Source organism: Jaculus jaculus, chromosome 3, assembly GCF_020740685.1.
Source record: "Jaculus jaculus isolate mJacJac1 chromosome 3, mJacJac1.mat.Y.cur, whole genome shotgun sequence".
Classification (NCBI taxonomy): domain Eukaryota; kingdom Metazoa; phylum Chordata; class Mammalia; order Rodentia; family Dipodidae; genus Jaculus; species Jaculus jaculus.
Genome location: NC_059104.1, coordinates 103,133,425 through 103,150,363, shown reverse-complemented (window position 1 = coordinate 103,150,363; position 16,939 = coordinate 103,133,425). Strand labels below are relative to the sequence as shown.

General features: G+C 45.2%; 1 protein-coding gene across 16 annotated transcripts in view; it reads left to right on the top strand.

Moving 5' to 3' along the window:
* The first annotated feature begins 12,243 nt into the window (after positions 1-12,243).
* Positions 12,244-16,939, top strand: part of Ncam1 (neural cell adhesion molecule 1) — a 321,651-nt gene continuing 316,955 nt past the window's right edge. For 4 of the 16 annotated variants that reach the window (XM_045145930.1, XM_045145933.1, XM_045145927.1 and 1 more), the window contains exon 1: positions 12,246-12,565. In XM_045145930.1, coding sequence (XP_045001865.1) covers positions 12,514-12,565 — 52 coding nt within the window. In that variant the 5' untranslated portion in view covers positions 12,246-12,513. Of the gene's footprint in view, positions 12,566-16,939 lie in introns of all 16 variants that reach the window. The other 12 variants (XM_045145928.1, XM_045145925.1, XM_045145924.1 and 9 more) reach the window with 7 other exon arrangements.

Sequence of the window (16,939 nt, the reverse complement as noted above, 5' to 3'; positions counted from 1 at the left end):
CAATTAGGTACATTTTGAGAAGGCTTACAAATGACTCAAGAACATGGTAGTCAAAAATGTATTCTATTCTATCACCAGTCAGAAAATCCATGTCCCATGAAAGCTTTCAATGGGTGACATTTATTTAAAAATCCAACAGACTCCTTTATTCTTTTGTATTTTGGAGAAACTGGGTCTGGAAAACAGTTCAATCTCTTTAAACTCACTTATGGTGGAGTGGTCATGTTTACCCAGCTGATAGCCTATTACCATATGCTTGCATCAGTTTTGTAACCTTGGGATTTACACTCATAGCCATTTCAGAATGCAGCATTATCTGTCTAAGGTGAAAAATACAGTAAAGATGTGTGTGTGTGTGTGTGTGTGTGTGTGTGTGTGTGTGTGTATGAAAGAGAGAGCGAGAGAGAGAGAAACTTGCCTAGGAGAACTTTTCTGGGGTATTTGGCATCTGCTTTTGAGTAATTAAGTTCTGCAGTGACTAAGCATGATGTTGTTAGACAAACCATATGTGGTGCTGCCGCTAGCATGCTGTGATCTTGTTTGGACCACCTATGACTCAGCATTACGCCTAGGAAAGGGTGAGGCTTACAAGGATTTTTGTTCTTGTACACGTTCACTGATGACTTGCCTCTATGTGTGGAGCTATGCTGTTCTCCCAAGTTTGGCTTCCTTATGCATATTTATCACTTTTAAATTTATATATAATTGCTATGGTATTATTTCAGACACAAATTAAAACCAACTTTAGTCTCTAGCATTCTCATCTACACTTAATGTACAAAAGGAAGAAGGCATTTGAATAAATAGATTAAATACATACATACAAATGTCACATATATATATATGTATATATATATCATATACATATATGTGTATATATATATAACATTCTATTTATTTATTTAATATAACTTTTTGCCTATGCATTTTCTTTCACTGTGTTTTCCAATGTGCAGGTAGATGGAGAGAAACACTGGGAAAGGAAGAGATTATACAGTCTGTATTGGAATCACTTCCCTCCTGCTCAACCTGTGGCTGGCTTGACTGGCTCTGGATTTGAAGAGACAATGTGTAGTATCCTGCTCTAAGGGGTATGACCTGTTGACCTCAGATATATCTCTTTTGCACTGTTAGGCCTTTTTCTTGGCATCATTCTTGGGAAGGACATTAACAATCTGCAACATACATAAGTGTTTGAGAAGGGGAGAGGTACAGAAGGCAAAGCAAGAACCTAGGAAGCTGGGAAGCTACTACTGATCACTCCACATCCCCTCATGCTGTGAGAGGCTAATTAAAATAGAGATTGCTTGCAATCTTGGTACTTTCAAAGACCAAATAAGTGGAAGTATTGCTCATGGATGAACCAGAGTCTATGCTGTGATCTTTTTAATTATAATTTTATTGATGATTTTATACATGCATATAATGTATTTTAATCACAATCTCCTAGCAATATCTTCTCTTGACCCCTCTTTTTCATCCCACTTCACCAGATTCCTCTTCTTTCCAAATAGTCCCTCTTCTGATTTGATATCTTTTCTTTCTCGTGTGTGGGTGTGACCCATTGATTTTAATTAGAGTTCTATGCTGTGAACTTTTAATAAGAGAAATAACTTCCCATTTCACTTGTTTAGAAATCACACAGGAAAACTGCGATCTGAAATCATCTGGCACACAGAGGATAAGAAAGCATGAAGATAGGTTTCTGTCACCCCCTTTTAACAGGAGCTGCATTAACTAAGGCAGAAAAGGACTGCTTTACAGAGAAGCAAAGGCCACAAGAGGAAGTGAGGAGGGAGTGATGAGCAAGGAGCCAGGGGAGAGGACAAATCTCTTCTGCAGAGATCTGCTGGCTGGAACTCCAGAGCTGAGGAACATGATACCCAAGGAAGCTTCTGTAAATAGGGGTAATGGTGCCAGGCACCTGAGCATCACAGGCACTCAACAAGATGGAACTCCCCAAGTATAAGTTCTTGATTAAATGAGGAGAGAGAACCCAGAACCAAAAGACACTGATTTTCGAAATTGGTTTTGAAATCTGGCCTGAGATATTGTGACCAAAGACTCTCTGTGAGACAGCTTTATTTGCTAGATCTGAAATTATCACCACTGTATACTTTGTTCCCCGAGCAAAATGTCAGAAAGGAGGCTTTACTGAATTCAAGGCAAATAGCCCAATATGAAGTTATTGACAACATATGGTCATTGATTCCAAAATGAGTTGAACACCCATTATGTGCTGTGCAACATGCTAGATGGCAGGGATACCCTAAGTGAGATGAAGATCTCTGTCTTGAAGAACATACAGGCTAGTGGAAAAAGTAGTCAGAAAGAGGCAATGAGACTATAGTGTGTGATGTACGTGTGAGGATGGAGGCGAAACGCTGGAGGATTCTGGCAAAACCAACAAACTCAGAGGACGGAAATAAGAAGCAAGAGATGGGAAAGGACAGGGAAGATATGATGCGTACACTGAGTTTTAGCAGATGGGAGGGAAACAGCCAGGTCACTAGCAAGGATCTGTGTATTCATGCATGAGCTGTGTGGAGTTACTCAGGTCTGTGGTTGGGAACAGGAAGAGGTGAGAAGTGGAACGGAGGGGCATGGTAGGCTTCCACTGGCTTGTACTTCATTCCAAGGGAGATAAGTCACCTGTCCAAGGGTTTTATGTAGGGAAGTGCCACTTTCACCTTTCCACAGCTTTCTCTTCAGGAAGATGCCTCTGGAGGTGGGGACGCCAGGATTGAACAGAGTAGGGGTCAGAGGGTGAGTCAAGAGACTGTGGCAGCAGCCCAAGGTGAGAGATCACAAAGCCCTGAGCAGTTTTCATGGAGCAGGGAAGAGACCAGGGCTCAAGTCCCAGAACAAAGTACCCTTGATCTCTTTGTTGGCTTGTTTATGGATCCCATTCTTTCAACAAACATTGGAAGTGACATTTATGGTGGGGCAGTGACGGGCAGCAGGGGCTGGTGGTCTGGTGTATGTCACATTTCCTCCTCAGAGATTGCTCCTTGGATGATGCAAGGATAACATGTGGTTCGGGTGGGAGCTTCCCACAGTGGAGTGCACCTGGTATTCTCCACAGTTCTGGCTGATGTAATAGGGAATTTCTGTTTAGGAGTCTAGCTGGAATGAGTGCTATGTCTCCTGGGAGCCCCCATGAGCTCTCCAGCTCTGTGGAAATTTTGTCACCCAAAGGATAAAGAGACAAGGATGAAAATGGCAGCCAGTCTTTGGAAAGTATGTATAGGGATTTTTTAAGGCTTATATTGGCTTAAAATTCAAAGACATTTAGGCTCCGTGACTGGGTGTCTGGCCCCAAAGATTCACATAGACCTGGAGAGACATACAAAGTTTTTTTTTCTTGGTTCTGGCATTAATGCCAGGCAGTGTTTCAGCATATGACAAAGGAAAGCAGTACAACCACAGGACACACAGAGGAGCAGTTGGTGGAGGCTCAGGATTAAGTGGAGAAGTAAAGATAGAAGGGGGAAGAAGGTGAACATTTTTCTCCTCTTACCTCAATTACTGATCAATCAATTTTTCCAAAACATTAGCCTACCACCCTGAACACACCCTATCTCATCTGAAACATTAGTTGCCTATAAATAATGTGGTAATTATTCCCAAAGAGTGATGCAATCCTTTAAAATAAGACCAACTCCTTGGGCTGGGGAGATGGCTTAGCTGTTAAGCGCTTGCCTGAGAAGCCTGAGGACCCTGGTTCGAGACTCGATTCCCCAGGACCCATGTTAGCCAGATGCACAAGGGGGCACACACGTCTGGAGTTTTTTTGCAGTGGCTAGAGGCCCTGGCGCGCCTATTCTCTCTCTCTCTCTATCTATTTGCCTCTTTCTCTCTCTGTCTGTCGCTCTCAAATAGATAAATAAAAATAAATACATAAATAAAATAAAATAAAACAAAATAAGACCAACTCCAGGCAGGCAGGATGGTGCGGAGTTTTAACGCCAGTACTCAGAAAAACCAAGGCAGGAGGGGGATTGCAAATTTGCAGCTAGAGCAATCTACATGGGAAAAACCCTGTCTTAATAAAAGCAAACAATAACAGTGACAATAAAAATACTCCTGCTTTTGAATAACTTGTGACCTAGTGATAGACTCCTGTCCCTTGAACCCACCACAAATGTCTTTGGCCTAATTTTATTATTGTTATAGCTAGTCATTACTCAAAGACCATTTTGTGCCTGTGCTTTCTATTTTCCAAATGCCCAGTGATCCTAATAGCTCCAAATCCAGTGAACAACCCTCTCTGGCCTCTCTCTTTGCTTTGCATCAGATTCATCAGAATGGCTCAGCTTCCTAGATAAAGCTTTCACTTCTGTGAGTCTTCTGGTGGGTGCCCTGCTCCTAATCCTTGGTCTTTCTGTGAGCTCTCTTCCTCTGCTTAGACTCCAAAGGTAGGCACCTGGCCCACTTTTATTCCCTTTTTGCATTTTGGCTAGGCCACCACACCTTTTCCTCAGAGTATATTCCATTCCTGCTGATAACTCTTAAATGCACATCTTTTTTGGAGAACTGTCCTCTGAACTCCCCACCCTTATCTGAGTACCCAGCATCTTCACTGGGATGACTCACAGGGAGAACATCACAACTTAATCCTTGTTTCTCCCTCCTCTCCAAACAAATCCTCCCTGAGTTTTCCTATTTTCTTCTCTTCCTTCCTCATATCCATCAGCAAATTAGGTCAAGTCTATCTTCACTTCTCTCCATCCCCTGTGGCCAACTCCCGAGCCACCACCATCTCTTCTCTAGATTCCTGAGGGGACTTCTGATTAAGTTCCCCACACCCTCTCCTGCCCCCTAAAGCTATTCTCCCTGCAGCAGCTGGTGTACGTATTAAAGCCCCCAAGATGGCCCTATGCTGCTAAAATTACTTCGCAGGCTTTCCTTGAACTTTAGACAAAATGCAAGTTCCTTACTTTAGCCTTCAAGGTGACTCTTGTGTAAGATTCTACTTTTACCCTGTATCCCTCCTCCACTGCTTTCATTTTGGACACCATGGTATTTGATTCCTTTCTAAAATCATCCAGGATTTCCTGAGGCAACTTGCACTCCTCTGGAATGCACCTCTTCTTGCTGTTTAGGTTGTATGGCACCTCCTCCAAGGAACCTACTTTGATCTAAAACAGATTCGACTGCCCTTCTTTATCAAGGAATATTTTTTATTTCTTTAACGGCTCTAAAGTTTATAACTTATTAGTTATTCATCTTCTTAAAACACCTGTAAACATGGGGTTTTTGTCTTCTTTCTTCTCTCTCCCCATCCCCAGCATTGGAAATTGAGCCCTGGACCTTGTACCTACTAAGCAAGAGTACTACCACTGAGTCATATCTCCAGCCTCCTCCTCCTCCTTCTTGTTATTTTGAGTATTCTGAGACAAGATCTCAACGAGTTTCCAAAACTGGTCTTAAACTCACTCTACAGCCAGAGAGTCCTTAAACCCTCCTGTCTCAGCCACCTCCTGACTAGATGGGATTACAAACCTGTGCACTAGGCCAAACTTCTCTGTTTTATTTTCAATTACTAACATAGTGCCTTTTATGTGATAGGAGTTCAGTACACACCCACTGAACCAAATTCTCCATGTACCAAATCCTCCATGTGCATTATGTTAATCAATGTTTATAGGTAACATGAAAGATAACTGTTGTCATAGTCTCACTTTATGGACAAGGAGGCTTGTAGCTGTGAGTCTGTGGGTGGAGAAACTTGGATTTTTGACTTCTTATTGTCAAGCTCCAGGAGCTGAAAACTCCCTGCTTTCCTGCCTTGGGGTATGTGAAAAAATGCATGAGGGAGAAAGTTCTCATGCCTTTATCAAAAGCTCAGTCAGACTTTGTGATTATTAAGATCTTGACATAGGGCCTCCAGCTCCTTGCTCCAGTCTTTTAAATCATCTATTCCAGAGTTTTTAAGCATTTATTTATTTGGACAATAGAAAGTTAGGTGGCCTGGGGTTGGAATTTAGCTCAGAACCAAGGAACCATTTATAGCAACTTTCCTTTGCTGGCTCACTGTGACTTTGTAAAGCCGGCCACACATTCCCAGGCCCAACTCTCATGCTTTCATCCCATATCATCTCTCCATATTCATATTTAAAATATAGAATGCCCCAAATGGGCAGTTTGTAACTCAGTTTCCCACAGCTCAAGAGTAAAATATCTATACAATAATACCACTCCAAGATGCCAACTTGGCTTTCATCCTAACCCAAATAACAACTTTGGGAAGATTAGAGAAGAAAGCTGTTTAAACCTAGTAAAAAATAAATCCAGCTGGGCATGGTGGCTCACACCTTTAATCCCAGCACTTGGGAGGCCAGAGGTAAAAGTATCACCAAAAGTTTGAGGCCACTCTAAGACTACATAGTTAATTTCAGGTCAGCCTGGGCTAGAGTGAGACCCTACCTCTAGAAACCAAAAAAACAGTTAATAAAATATCCATAGTGGTACAATCCTAATTTCCCCCTTTCTTTCTTTCTTTTTGCATAAATAGAAAAATGCAACTTAAAATTCATATGGAATCTTAGAAGATCCCAAGTAGCCAAAAGAATCTTGAAAAAGAATGAACTTGATCGAACACCCTGATTTTAAAACCCTACAAAAAGTAAATTATGAAAATCTGTACTACTGCAAAGGCAGACATGAAGACCAAGGGAACACAATAGGAACCTAGAAATAAAGTTAGTTAATCTAGCTAGGTATATTTTGATAAAGGTATCAAGATTACTCAACAAGAAAAGGACAACTTTGTTTACGGTAATTGTTTAACTGATGTGTGGAAAACTGAACACTCACACACACAGAAATTGGGTTCTTTCATGTCACCATCTACAAAGATTAACACAAACTGAACTGATTAACACAAACTGAACTGAAGACCTAAATGTAAGAGGTACAACCATAAAATTCCTAGAAGCAAGCATACAGGGAAGGCTATAGGATATAGGTTTGGCAATAATGTTTTGGAAAACATTTTCAACTTATATGCCTGATGAGAGATTGACATCTAACCTATGCTGCTCTCAGCTGTTCCCTGGACACTGCTGTCACATTCCAGAGGTGTCTTGAATATGGTGACTGGTCAATGTGAGGCTATTGTACTGGCTTAGATATTCTAAGGGGCTAATGGAGGAACTGTTGTGCCTTACTGAGGCCTCTCTTTTCTTTCTTCCCAACTTGTTTTTCTCCCTTGTCCACATGGAGTTGAGCCTAAAAGTACTCCCTAGTAGGCCTCTTGTACAACAAGAACAAAGCAAAAGAAAACAGCACTTCTTCCTCAGTGCTCTACTTCCATGGATGCCAGAACAATTGTCATAACAACTTCATTAACACAAGATGACTGGGATTTGAAAGGCATGCTTTGAAATTGTGCAGTGTGCAACCTGTACAGAGAAGTTTTTCGCTGACCTTTGTCTCATTCCTTTGGTTTGGAATGAAGTTCCAGGTACTATGGAGTTGCATTGACTGATAAACATCAAGAAGTCCCTTATCCATGTCTGAGCCAGCTTGAACAGTGAGGGAAGGATGCTCCTCAGCCCTACTGTGTAGCAGTTCTCAGAAATATGAGAAGCTAGAGATGTTCACTCTCTGGATTTGTGGGCTGTTTGTGGCCCTAACACTTTCCTAGATTATCTTTAGTACTTTGAACATAGCTGTGTTCCAGATTCTTCTAGCCCCAGGTCACTGTGTCTTTTGTTGGTCTTAAGCTGCTGTGCTTCCCAGAATGCATTTCACCAAAGTCAATAGTGAAACAAAAATCCTAGGAAGGGAGGCTGAGTCCTAAAATTATGCTTGAGACTCCCCTTCTCAGCAGTAGGAGAGATAACCTAAATTAAGACTCTGTATTGTAGACCAAGTTCATTTATCAATTAGTTTGATGTGGTGGTAGTGAGCAGAAATTTATAACTGACTTACTTTACTTTATATTTTGATAATAGCATCCTCATATCCAATTTAAAAAACAAAGTAAAGCAGGCTAGCGTTGCAGCTCAGTGGCAGGATCACTTACCGCACATGTATAAGACTCTGGGTTCTGGGCTGGAAAGACAGCTCAAAAGGAAAGAGCACTGGCTGCTTAGCATGAGGTCATCTCAGGCCACAGATTCCCAATTTTAACGCCTTAGAACCCATGTGAAAAGTTGGGTATGGTTGCTCACATCTGTTACCCCAGTACAGAGAGGTTGACAGCAGAGAATCACTGGGTTTTTTTCAGGGGCAGTGATAAGAGAGAGACAACCTCAGTTATTCTGCACACACATGTACATATACCACCAAACATCACGCACATACACTACATGCACATGTACAGATACATTTGCATGCATGCATGCAAAAAAAAAAAAAGACCCTGGGTTCCATCTTCAGCACTGCAAATTAAACAAATAATAAAATAGAAGTTAAGCAAGCCTCCTTTCATGCTTGCTTCCCCCTCCCCCTCTGTCATGATCACAATGTCCTCCACCACCCACTACTGCAAGGAGTGGTCACGTGCCTGGCTCCTCCATCCTCTCCACCCAGTAAATCTGGGGACAGAAATGTCACCTTCCCCACCACTCCATGTTCTCTCAGAGACCACTAAGGACATTTGAATAGTCAAATCTGTGAAGTTCAGGAAATCTTCAAGTTTTTGATGACTTCAAAATTTTATCTTCCCATTAAGTTTGACATCGCTCTGTCTTGTTTTCCATTTTCTCCATCTGCTTTTCCTCTGTTTCCTTGACAAGTCCTTCTGCTCATACCTTAAACACTGGTGTTCTGTTTTCTACTCATCTTCACTTGGATGAACCTCCCACCTCTTAGACTTAGTATTTCCAGGGCTAACATCATTGCTCCCGTGCTCACACCAGATATGAACTCCCCCTCCTTTTCTATTCCCTGTTGCTGTCACCAGCAGCTTGTCACTTGCCCACATTGGAAACTTTGAAGATATCACTTTCTTTAAATCTCTGCTACATTTTTCCTCTTAGCTCCCCTGTCCAAAATAATAATCTCTCTATAACTTGAGGACTCCCTATCCTACCTCCTATCCCTGCTTATCACTTTCTGTGGCATTTATCATCTGTATGCTAGATGTCTAATCACTTATTATCTGTTTGCCGCCTAAGAATGGAAGACCATTACCACAGTCCTATGTCTAGAGCAGCACCAGGCATTTAGTTGACAGTGAAGATTTATGGAGTAAATGAAAGAAACTTGTGTTTTCTCCTCTGCCTCAGACTTCAGTATTCAGAAAGTATTCTGAAGTTTTTCTGTTTTCCTCTTGGAAGGGTTTCTCAAATATTTGATTCTTTGATTCCTTTTTCATGATGTTGCTTGAGAGTAGGACCTGCCATATCACTCCAAACACTGTCCTGTCCTCCTTGTTATGAAGACCTCCTTGCTTCTCAGACCTCACAATCTCCTTTTCCACACATGGTTCCAGTGTCTCCTTCCTCTGCACCCACCCTGGGGACACCCACATGACAGATGCATATTGATGCATGTCTGACAGTCTAGACTCTGCAGGCAGAGGTGTGAATGGGGACGCAGCTTCGTGTGTCATTTTTAAGTAAGCTTGGGATGGGGGTAGAAAGAGCAGAGCTGAAGAGCTAGAGACCAGTGATGCGTCTTGTTAAATGAACATGGGAGTGAGAGATCCTAGGAGTGTGGGCTGGAGTAACTGGGGCAGAATTTTAGAATGAGTCATTACAACAGCGATCCAGCTACACAGGCCTGGGAGGGGCAGGAGGGAGAGAGACAGAAAAAAAAAGAAAGAAAGAAACTCAGTCATGCTGAAGTGAGATAGGATTTCCACACTTGTCTACATCAAAAAGCTAAAAATAGGAACATTTGGGGAGAAAAGCAGTAAGGAATCTTTTAATTCGACTGACATGGGCTATAAAGAGAGAGGTTTTCAGGGAAGGGTGTGCCTCTAACAGTGGGTGGTAAAATTAGAAAAATTATTTTGGGTGCTCCAACCTTCACTCCCTTCCATCCTCAGCCTGTTCTCTTCATCTTTTGCTGCTCTCAAAACCTCCCCATTAAAAATATATGTTCCTCCATTTAACTTTATTTGGTTTGATGTGGTAATTCACACATTAGCAGAAGCTCATGTCAAGCCAGACACTAACAAACAACTATTAATCTACCTACATGCATGTTATACGTGAGATGACACAGTGTTAAATTGATGTCTCTACAACAAATACCTGAGACAGCTGGACATGGTGGCACATGCCTTTAATCCCAGCATTTGGGAGGATGAGGTTGGAGGATCGCCATGAGTTCGAGGCCACCCTGAGACTACACAGTGAATTCCAGGTCAGCTTGGGCTGGAGTGAGACCCTATCTCGAAACAACAACAACAAAAGTTACCTGAGAGAAACAACTTAGGAGGAGGCGTTATCTCAGTTTATGGTTTCAGAGGCTTCAGCCCATGGTTGTGTGGTCCTGTTACTTTAAGACCATGCCTCATGGTGAGGAGTGTGTGGCAGAAAAGCATGCTCACTTACAGTCACTGCAAAGCACAAGAGAGGAAGGTGGCAGGGTCCCCAATTTCTTCTTTAAGGAACACCTCTAATGACCTTTTTCCCAATCAGCCTCCTAATGGTTGCACTATTCTCCAATAGTACCATCCTGGGGCCAAGCCTTTAGTATAAAGGCCTTGGAGAAACATGATCACACTATAGCACATCTATAAAGACCTACTTGAGTCAAACCTAAGGATAAGTGCAGTGGTTCTTTGTTGATCTTGTTGATAGACGTTGTTAATGTATTATATATGTTATTGAATTCTGGATAGAATGTGAATATCCAATGTTGAGAGAACCACCAAGGAATCACCCATTGAAGAAATACTGCATAGTTATAAAAAGATCTCAAAATCCCCTTTTTGCATGGTCTCAGAGAAATGCTTATAGGACACATTAGGGAAAATCAGCAGGCTCCAAATTACTGCTTTAGTACATAGAAGATTTATAAAAATCTTTGGGTATCTCTGTAACCTGTGCGCGGGGCAGTGGTGAGGTTATTCTTAGGGCCTTTCTTCTCTTCTGTATTTTTGAATTGGAATGTCACAAATATAAATTAAAAAGGTACACTTTGGGGAGAAAAATACTTTTCAGGGATAGCTGGAAATCACAACATGTGGTGTGGCCTACTCAGAAAGAGGGAAGATATGAAGGTGGCTGGTCAGCTGGACTGCAGCAGCGAGGACCTACCAGTTTTCCAGGAAAGGGGGTGCTTGGGGATGTTGGTGGTCTGGTGCCAGCCTGTGCTGGGAGGTTCACTGTGCTAGGCTTACAAGGTAATGCCCCTTCCAGAACACTCTCACCTTTATGTCCTGAACACTCAAGGCCCATGCAGGTGCTGATAGACTCTGCGCCCCCACGTCCTCCACCTCCTTCTCAAAACAGCTGTTTGAATAACTGAAGTTTGGGTTGACTTCTCATTAAGATTGATTCTCCTCTCCTAGCCTTAAGAATGGTGGTTGTATACTGTTGAAGGAAATTATTAGTTAAAACTGTTCTTACATCATGATACCTCCGTAAAAGGCTTGGCTACTTAAAAGAGAGAGACCACAGATTTCAGCACTTATAAACAAGAGAGCAGTTTCGGCTGGCTGTTTCTGGAAATTACCTCGAAACATCTGCAGTTTCTTCTTAACTTGCTTCCCACCTTCTTCCCCTGGGATCTGTTGCTCCCCCGTGGTGTTGCCTCTCTGTGGGAGGGCCAACTTCCACACCAGGAAAAAACAAACAAACAAAGCCAAAACACCCTCAGCAGCAGCAACCCCCATCCCTCTCCAAATTTCCAATATCTTATAATTAACAAAAAACAACAAAAAAACAAAACAAACATCAACAACAACAAGAACAAAAAAACAGAAGCTTTTATGCTTTGTATTGCAAGGGCCTTAGGATCTAAACTGAGGAACTTGGAAAACCCAAACAAACCTAATATTTTGTGTTTTATTTGTACCAGTAATTAAAATGTTCAAACTCCAGATTAAAGGAATCTGCGAAGGCATGAAGGAGAAGGGTGAAAAGCAATCCCAGTTCTGCCTGGGAAACTGCGTGTGAAAGAGCAGGGCTTCCTGGAGTACTCCAGGCCGGGTTTTGCAGGCGGCCGCATCTGCCTCCCCGGTCTCTTACCTCCTTGATGCTCCGCACTATTTGTGGCCGGCGTGGTGGAAGGACACAGTGAGGTTCTCACCCCCGCCCCCCGCCCCCCGCTCCCATCCCCAGTTCCATCAAAGCGAACCCGGGCCAGCGCAAGGATCTCCGAGTTGCGAGTGTGCTGAGGCCGGGACTGTCACTCATTCTCCGCTCCGCGCGTGAACGCAGCTCGGCAGCCGCTGGCAGGAAACAATTCTGCAAAAAATAATCATACTCAGCCTGGCAATTGTCTGTCCCTGGGTCTGCCGCTCGGCCGCGGTCCACACTCGCTGCGAGGGGTCGAGGACACAGAATTTACCTCAGCGAGAACATCCTTCCCAGCCAGCAGTTTACAATGCTGCAAACTACGGCTCTCATCTGGACTTTGTTTTTCCTGGGAACTGCAGGTACAATTTTCATTTCCTTGCGTTCTTAACCTGACTTGCTAATTGCCCTCTTTCCCCCCTAGTCCTCCTCCGGGGGCGGGGGGGGGGCACTGTGATTTGGGGCGGTTGTATGTGGAAAGCTAAGGCTGGTCCTTTTTCGCTCAGCCCAGAGGGAAGCGCGTTGTCCTTGCGGTCCACGGAAGCCCGGTGCCCTCCTGGACAGCGGTGGCCGGGGGCTGCCTGCACCTCGGCGGGCGCCCGGCGCCGCTCCAGCGCACCCGCCCTTCCCACTTTGTGCGCCTGCGGCGGTGGGAGTGGGGCCTGCCGGGGACGGGACCCGGACGCGGCGGCCGTCCGCCCGCCTGCCTGCGATGGGCTGCGCTCCTGTCCCGAAGGCAGGCGGCGGGGATGCCGCGGGCTCCGGGGATGTCGCCTTAGGCGGGGAAGGGGCTTGTCAGCCCCAGCTCTGGAAAGAGTGAACAATAAGGCCGGGGCAACCGCCCCCGTTCGTTATTTCCCTGGGTTGTAATAAAGTGGGGCTCCCTGCCTCCTTCACTCACCACCACCCCCCTCCGCCCCGAATAACGGTTTGCAAAATTGGGGCAAAATGGGCAGAATCTCAGCGCTGTGTGGTGGTTCTTGCACTCCCCCCCGCTTCCGTATGACGTTAGTTTTTCATTTGCCAAATTGCTGGTTAGTTGCACAGCCCGTCCTCAGCTCCAAGCGCGGAGATGGGAGGGTCGAGCGCTGCGTTTTGACAGGAGGAAGTGCGGAGGGGCGGAGGGCGAGAGGAGGGCGTGATCCGGGATGCCCGGTGTGGATATGTGTGTGTGTGTGCGCGCGCGCACGAGTGTGCACGCGTGTGCCTTTACACGCACCGCGAGCCCGGGGGCGTACTGTGCCACGGGAGAATGGCAGGTATAGCTGCCCGAGACACCTCGCCCCGTTCTCTTTTCTTCGGGCGAGATTCCTGATCCTGGCAAAGTGCGAACAATAGGGAGCTGGGAGGAAGACAGTGGCGACGCTTCACGGGTGGCGGGGGCTGCGCCGCCGCCCAGACATCCTCGGCAGCCGGGAGGGAGGAGAGGAGGGAGGAGGCGCATAGCATTTTGGCTATTTCCATCACGGCCTCCCTGAAAAATTCTGTGCGCGCCCACCCTCCCCTCCAGCTGCTCCCCTTACCCCACCCAAGGATGTCTGTGCGCTTCGGCGCCCAGGGACGGGAGGGGAGGGAGAAAAGGAGCCCGGGCCGCAGAGAGCTGGGTGGGTCAGGCGGACGGTTGGGGCGCCGGGGGGGGGGGGGCGTGTGCCGCGAAGCCACCACCGTGGAAAGCGGGCGGAGCGGACCGCGCAGCGCAGTCGCTGCCGCCGCCGCCGCCAGGTGCTGCCATCCTAGCCCGGGACCGCCCAGCCCGGGCGGAGAGCGCACGGGGCGGCCCCGGGAGCACCCTGCGCGCCCCCTCCCAGGGCGGCACAGGAGCAGCGCTCCGCCGCCGCCTCCAGCCAACTCGGGTCCCTCCCATGGCGACCAATCAGAGCGAGGCTGGCTGGGCGGGAAGCCGCGAGAGGCTTTTATTGCGGCGCGGGTGGCGGCCCGAGCTGCCGGGACGGTCCCCGGGTGCTCCAGCCTCTGGGTCCTTCTGGCCTCTCGCTGGGGGAGACCCCGCCCGGAGCCCGTCTCTCACCGCCCGGCAGCTCCCAGGACATAAAATGGAGACGAGACGGGGCCCCGTGAGCTCTCTTGCTCGTGCTCGCCCACTCGCGCCTCTTCCACGCCAGCTTGGAGCATCCCTGCTCCTCCTCCACGGCGCGCTGTCACACCACACCGTTGCAACCTACTCCGGAGCGCTGGCCTGGGAGGGTGTGGACCAGAGCTGTCCCTGAACTGCGGCTGGGCACACGGACGCGCGTGCGCTGACCCGCGGGCTGGGGGCGAGGCTCGGGGCTGGGGCTCGAGGGGCGGGGCTGGGCGGGACTTCGTGGCTCCAAGGGGCTGCGTCCCAGCCACCACCCAGCCACGGACATTCCGGGCTGTGCCCTTCTCTTAGGTGCCCACGGTCTACATAGCCAACCTCTCGGCAGGGGCGCCTTTTTGAGACCTCCCTTCCTTCAGAATGGGAACGTGACAATAGAGACTTGATCATTGATGAGCCTTTTTTGGGGGGGATCTCCAGTGGGGGTCTTTTCCATCGTGGTGATGGGTGTCACCCACAGGGTTTGGATCTCCAGGGAGTTGCGGGCAGGTATACGCCCACGGAATCTCACGTCGAGGTGTTCTTGGAAGCTCCTGCAGAGGTAGCATTCTGACCAGTGTTCCTTGACATGAAAATGTCCGAAGACTGGGTGGTGAGGATGAGAAAAAGTAGAGAATGTAAAGCACATATCACGTTGCCTAACAAAAGAAAGAAATTGAACGGCTTTACAAAGAGAAACAATTCTGTATTAAAGTGTTGTTACTACAATACCAGAAAAAAATCCAGAGATTTGTTAAGTCAAAGGAGCAGGAAGAAAATACAGTGTATCCCACACCCACACCCACACCCCTCTCTTTCTCACACACATACATATTCTCTCCCTCTCTCTCTCTCCCTCCCCCCCGTGTGTGTGTGTGTGTGTGTGTGTGTGTGTGTGACTGTGTGTGTAGAGCAGATACAGAAACAATGGTAAGTCAGGCGGTGCTCCACATGGTTCCTATGAAAATGTAGATACAGTCTGTGCTAACCTTAGTATATTAAATAAATCCCGTGCTCGCTCTCGCCCTCTTCCCCCCCCCCCGGTGTTCCTCTGCCCCTTCAGAGTAAAATGACAGGCTGCAGGATTGCTTAGTAAATTCGAGTCTGCTGGAGCTGCACGTTTGAATGTTGTGCGTCAGAATCTGGTGCTCGAATGATTAAGCCATGTGTTTAGTTGATAATTGTAGTCGTTTGCCAGTTTAACCTGCAAGAGTCAAGGAATGGATAGGACTGATTTTCTTGCCAGATTTATAACAAAGGACCACCTGTACTACCTTACAAAAGGTAATATACACATAAATTTATCTGATACCTCTTGCTAAGTAATTTAAGATGAATTCCATCAAAGTTCAATGTGCATGAAATTACAGTGGAATAAATTATTTGCAGATTTTCATTTAAGATGGGGAATGTGAAATTTAAATAAAATTTAAATGACTATAAGAAAGACATATTTAAAAATCTGGAGAACCTTTCATGGTTCTATCAAAAATTCAAAAAGAAATATTCCTTTTAATAAATTTTAACTATATTTTGCAAATGTTGAAACAGAATTCATTTTAAACCCAACAAAATTTAAAAACATAAAACAAGTGGAGGCTCTAACCCAGGTGTTGTGGAAGTGTGTTCAGCCATTTATTAAAGTTTTTGAGTTACTACTATCACTACAAAGTCTTGAAGATCTCCCAGCATGGCTAATTTTTCATCTATCTAAAACTTGCAAAGTTCCCTCCTTTCCTTTAAATTAAACTTGAAGTCTTTTTTTCTAGATATTTTTACTCAGGATCTCTTTCTTTTTTCAAAACAATACTGGACTAGAAGAAAATAACCAGTCTGGTTTTTGTTCAGTAAAGAGGATTTTATTAATTCATATTTTTATTGACAACTTCCATAATTGTAAACAATAACACATGGTAATCTCCCCCTACTTTCCCCTTCGAAAGGGGTATGATGGAAAGTGGAACTTTCAAAGAAGGTTTAAAAATATTTTTATTTATTTATTTGAGTGAGAAGGAGATAGAGATAGAGGTAGGGAAAGAATGGGCATGTCAGAGTCCACTGCCACTGCAAACAAACTCCAGATGCATGTGCCACTTTATGTATCTGGCTTTATGTGGGTACTAGGGAATTGAACCCTGGCCATCAGGCATTGCAAGCAAGCACCTTTAACCAATCAGCCATTTTTCTAGCCCAAAGAGGGTGTTTTTAAGTCTTCCTGTGTGGATTGGTTAAAATAAGATTGGTTCACTTAATTGGTGATTGTTTCCTCGAGCCTGGCAGGGCAGGTCAAGAATTAAGGTAATAAATGCACCTCCCCCCAAAATTATGGCTTGGGTATGTTATTTGCAGGGGCTTCTTTTACTCCAGGCAGTGAGTGATGAGAGGGAGGAATTGGTACATGTAGCCCCAACTTCTAAGAGTTTACATAATACTTCTCTTGGAATATACTTATCATTAATTGAATTCCTCAGATAGGTAATACATAACTTAATGTAAATAATCTCTATGTTTTTTCTGTTCCTACAACAATATATTACTTCCTTTTTAAAATAAATAGCAACATTTTGTCATTTCAAATCTAATCTTTAACATGACATGTTTTTGTTCATGCCAGCACTCAGTTTCTTAAATTATAGACAGCATTTTGCAAACTTCACACTGC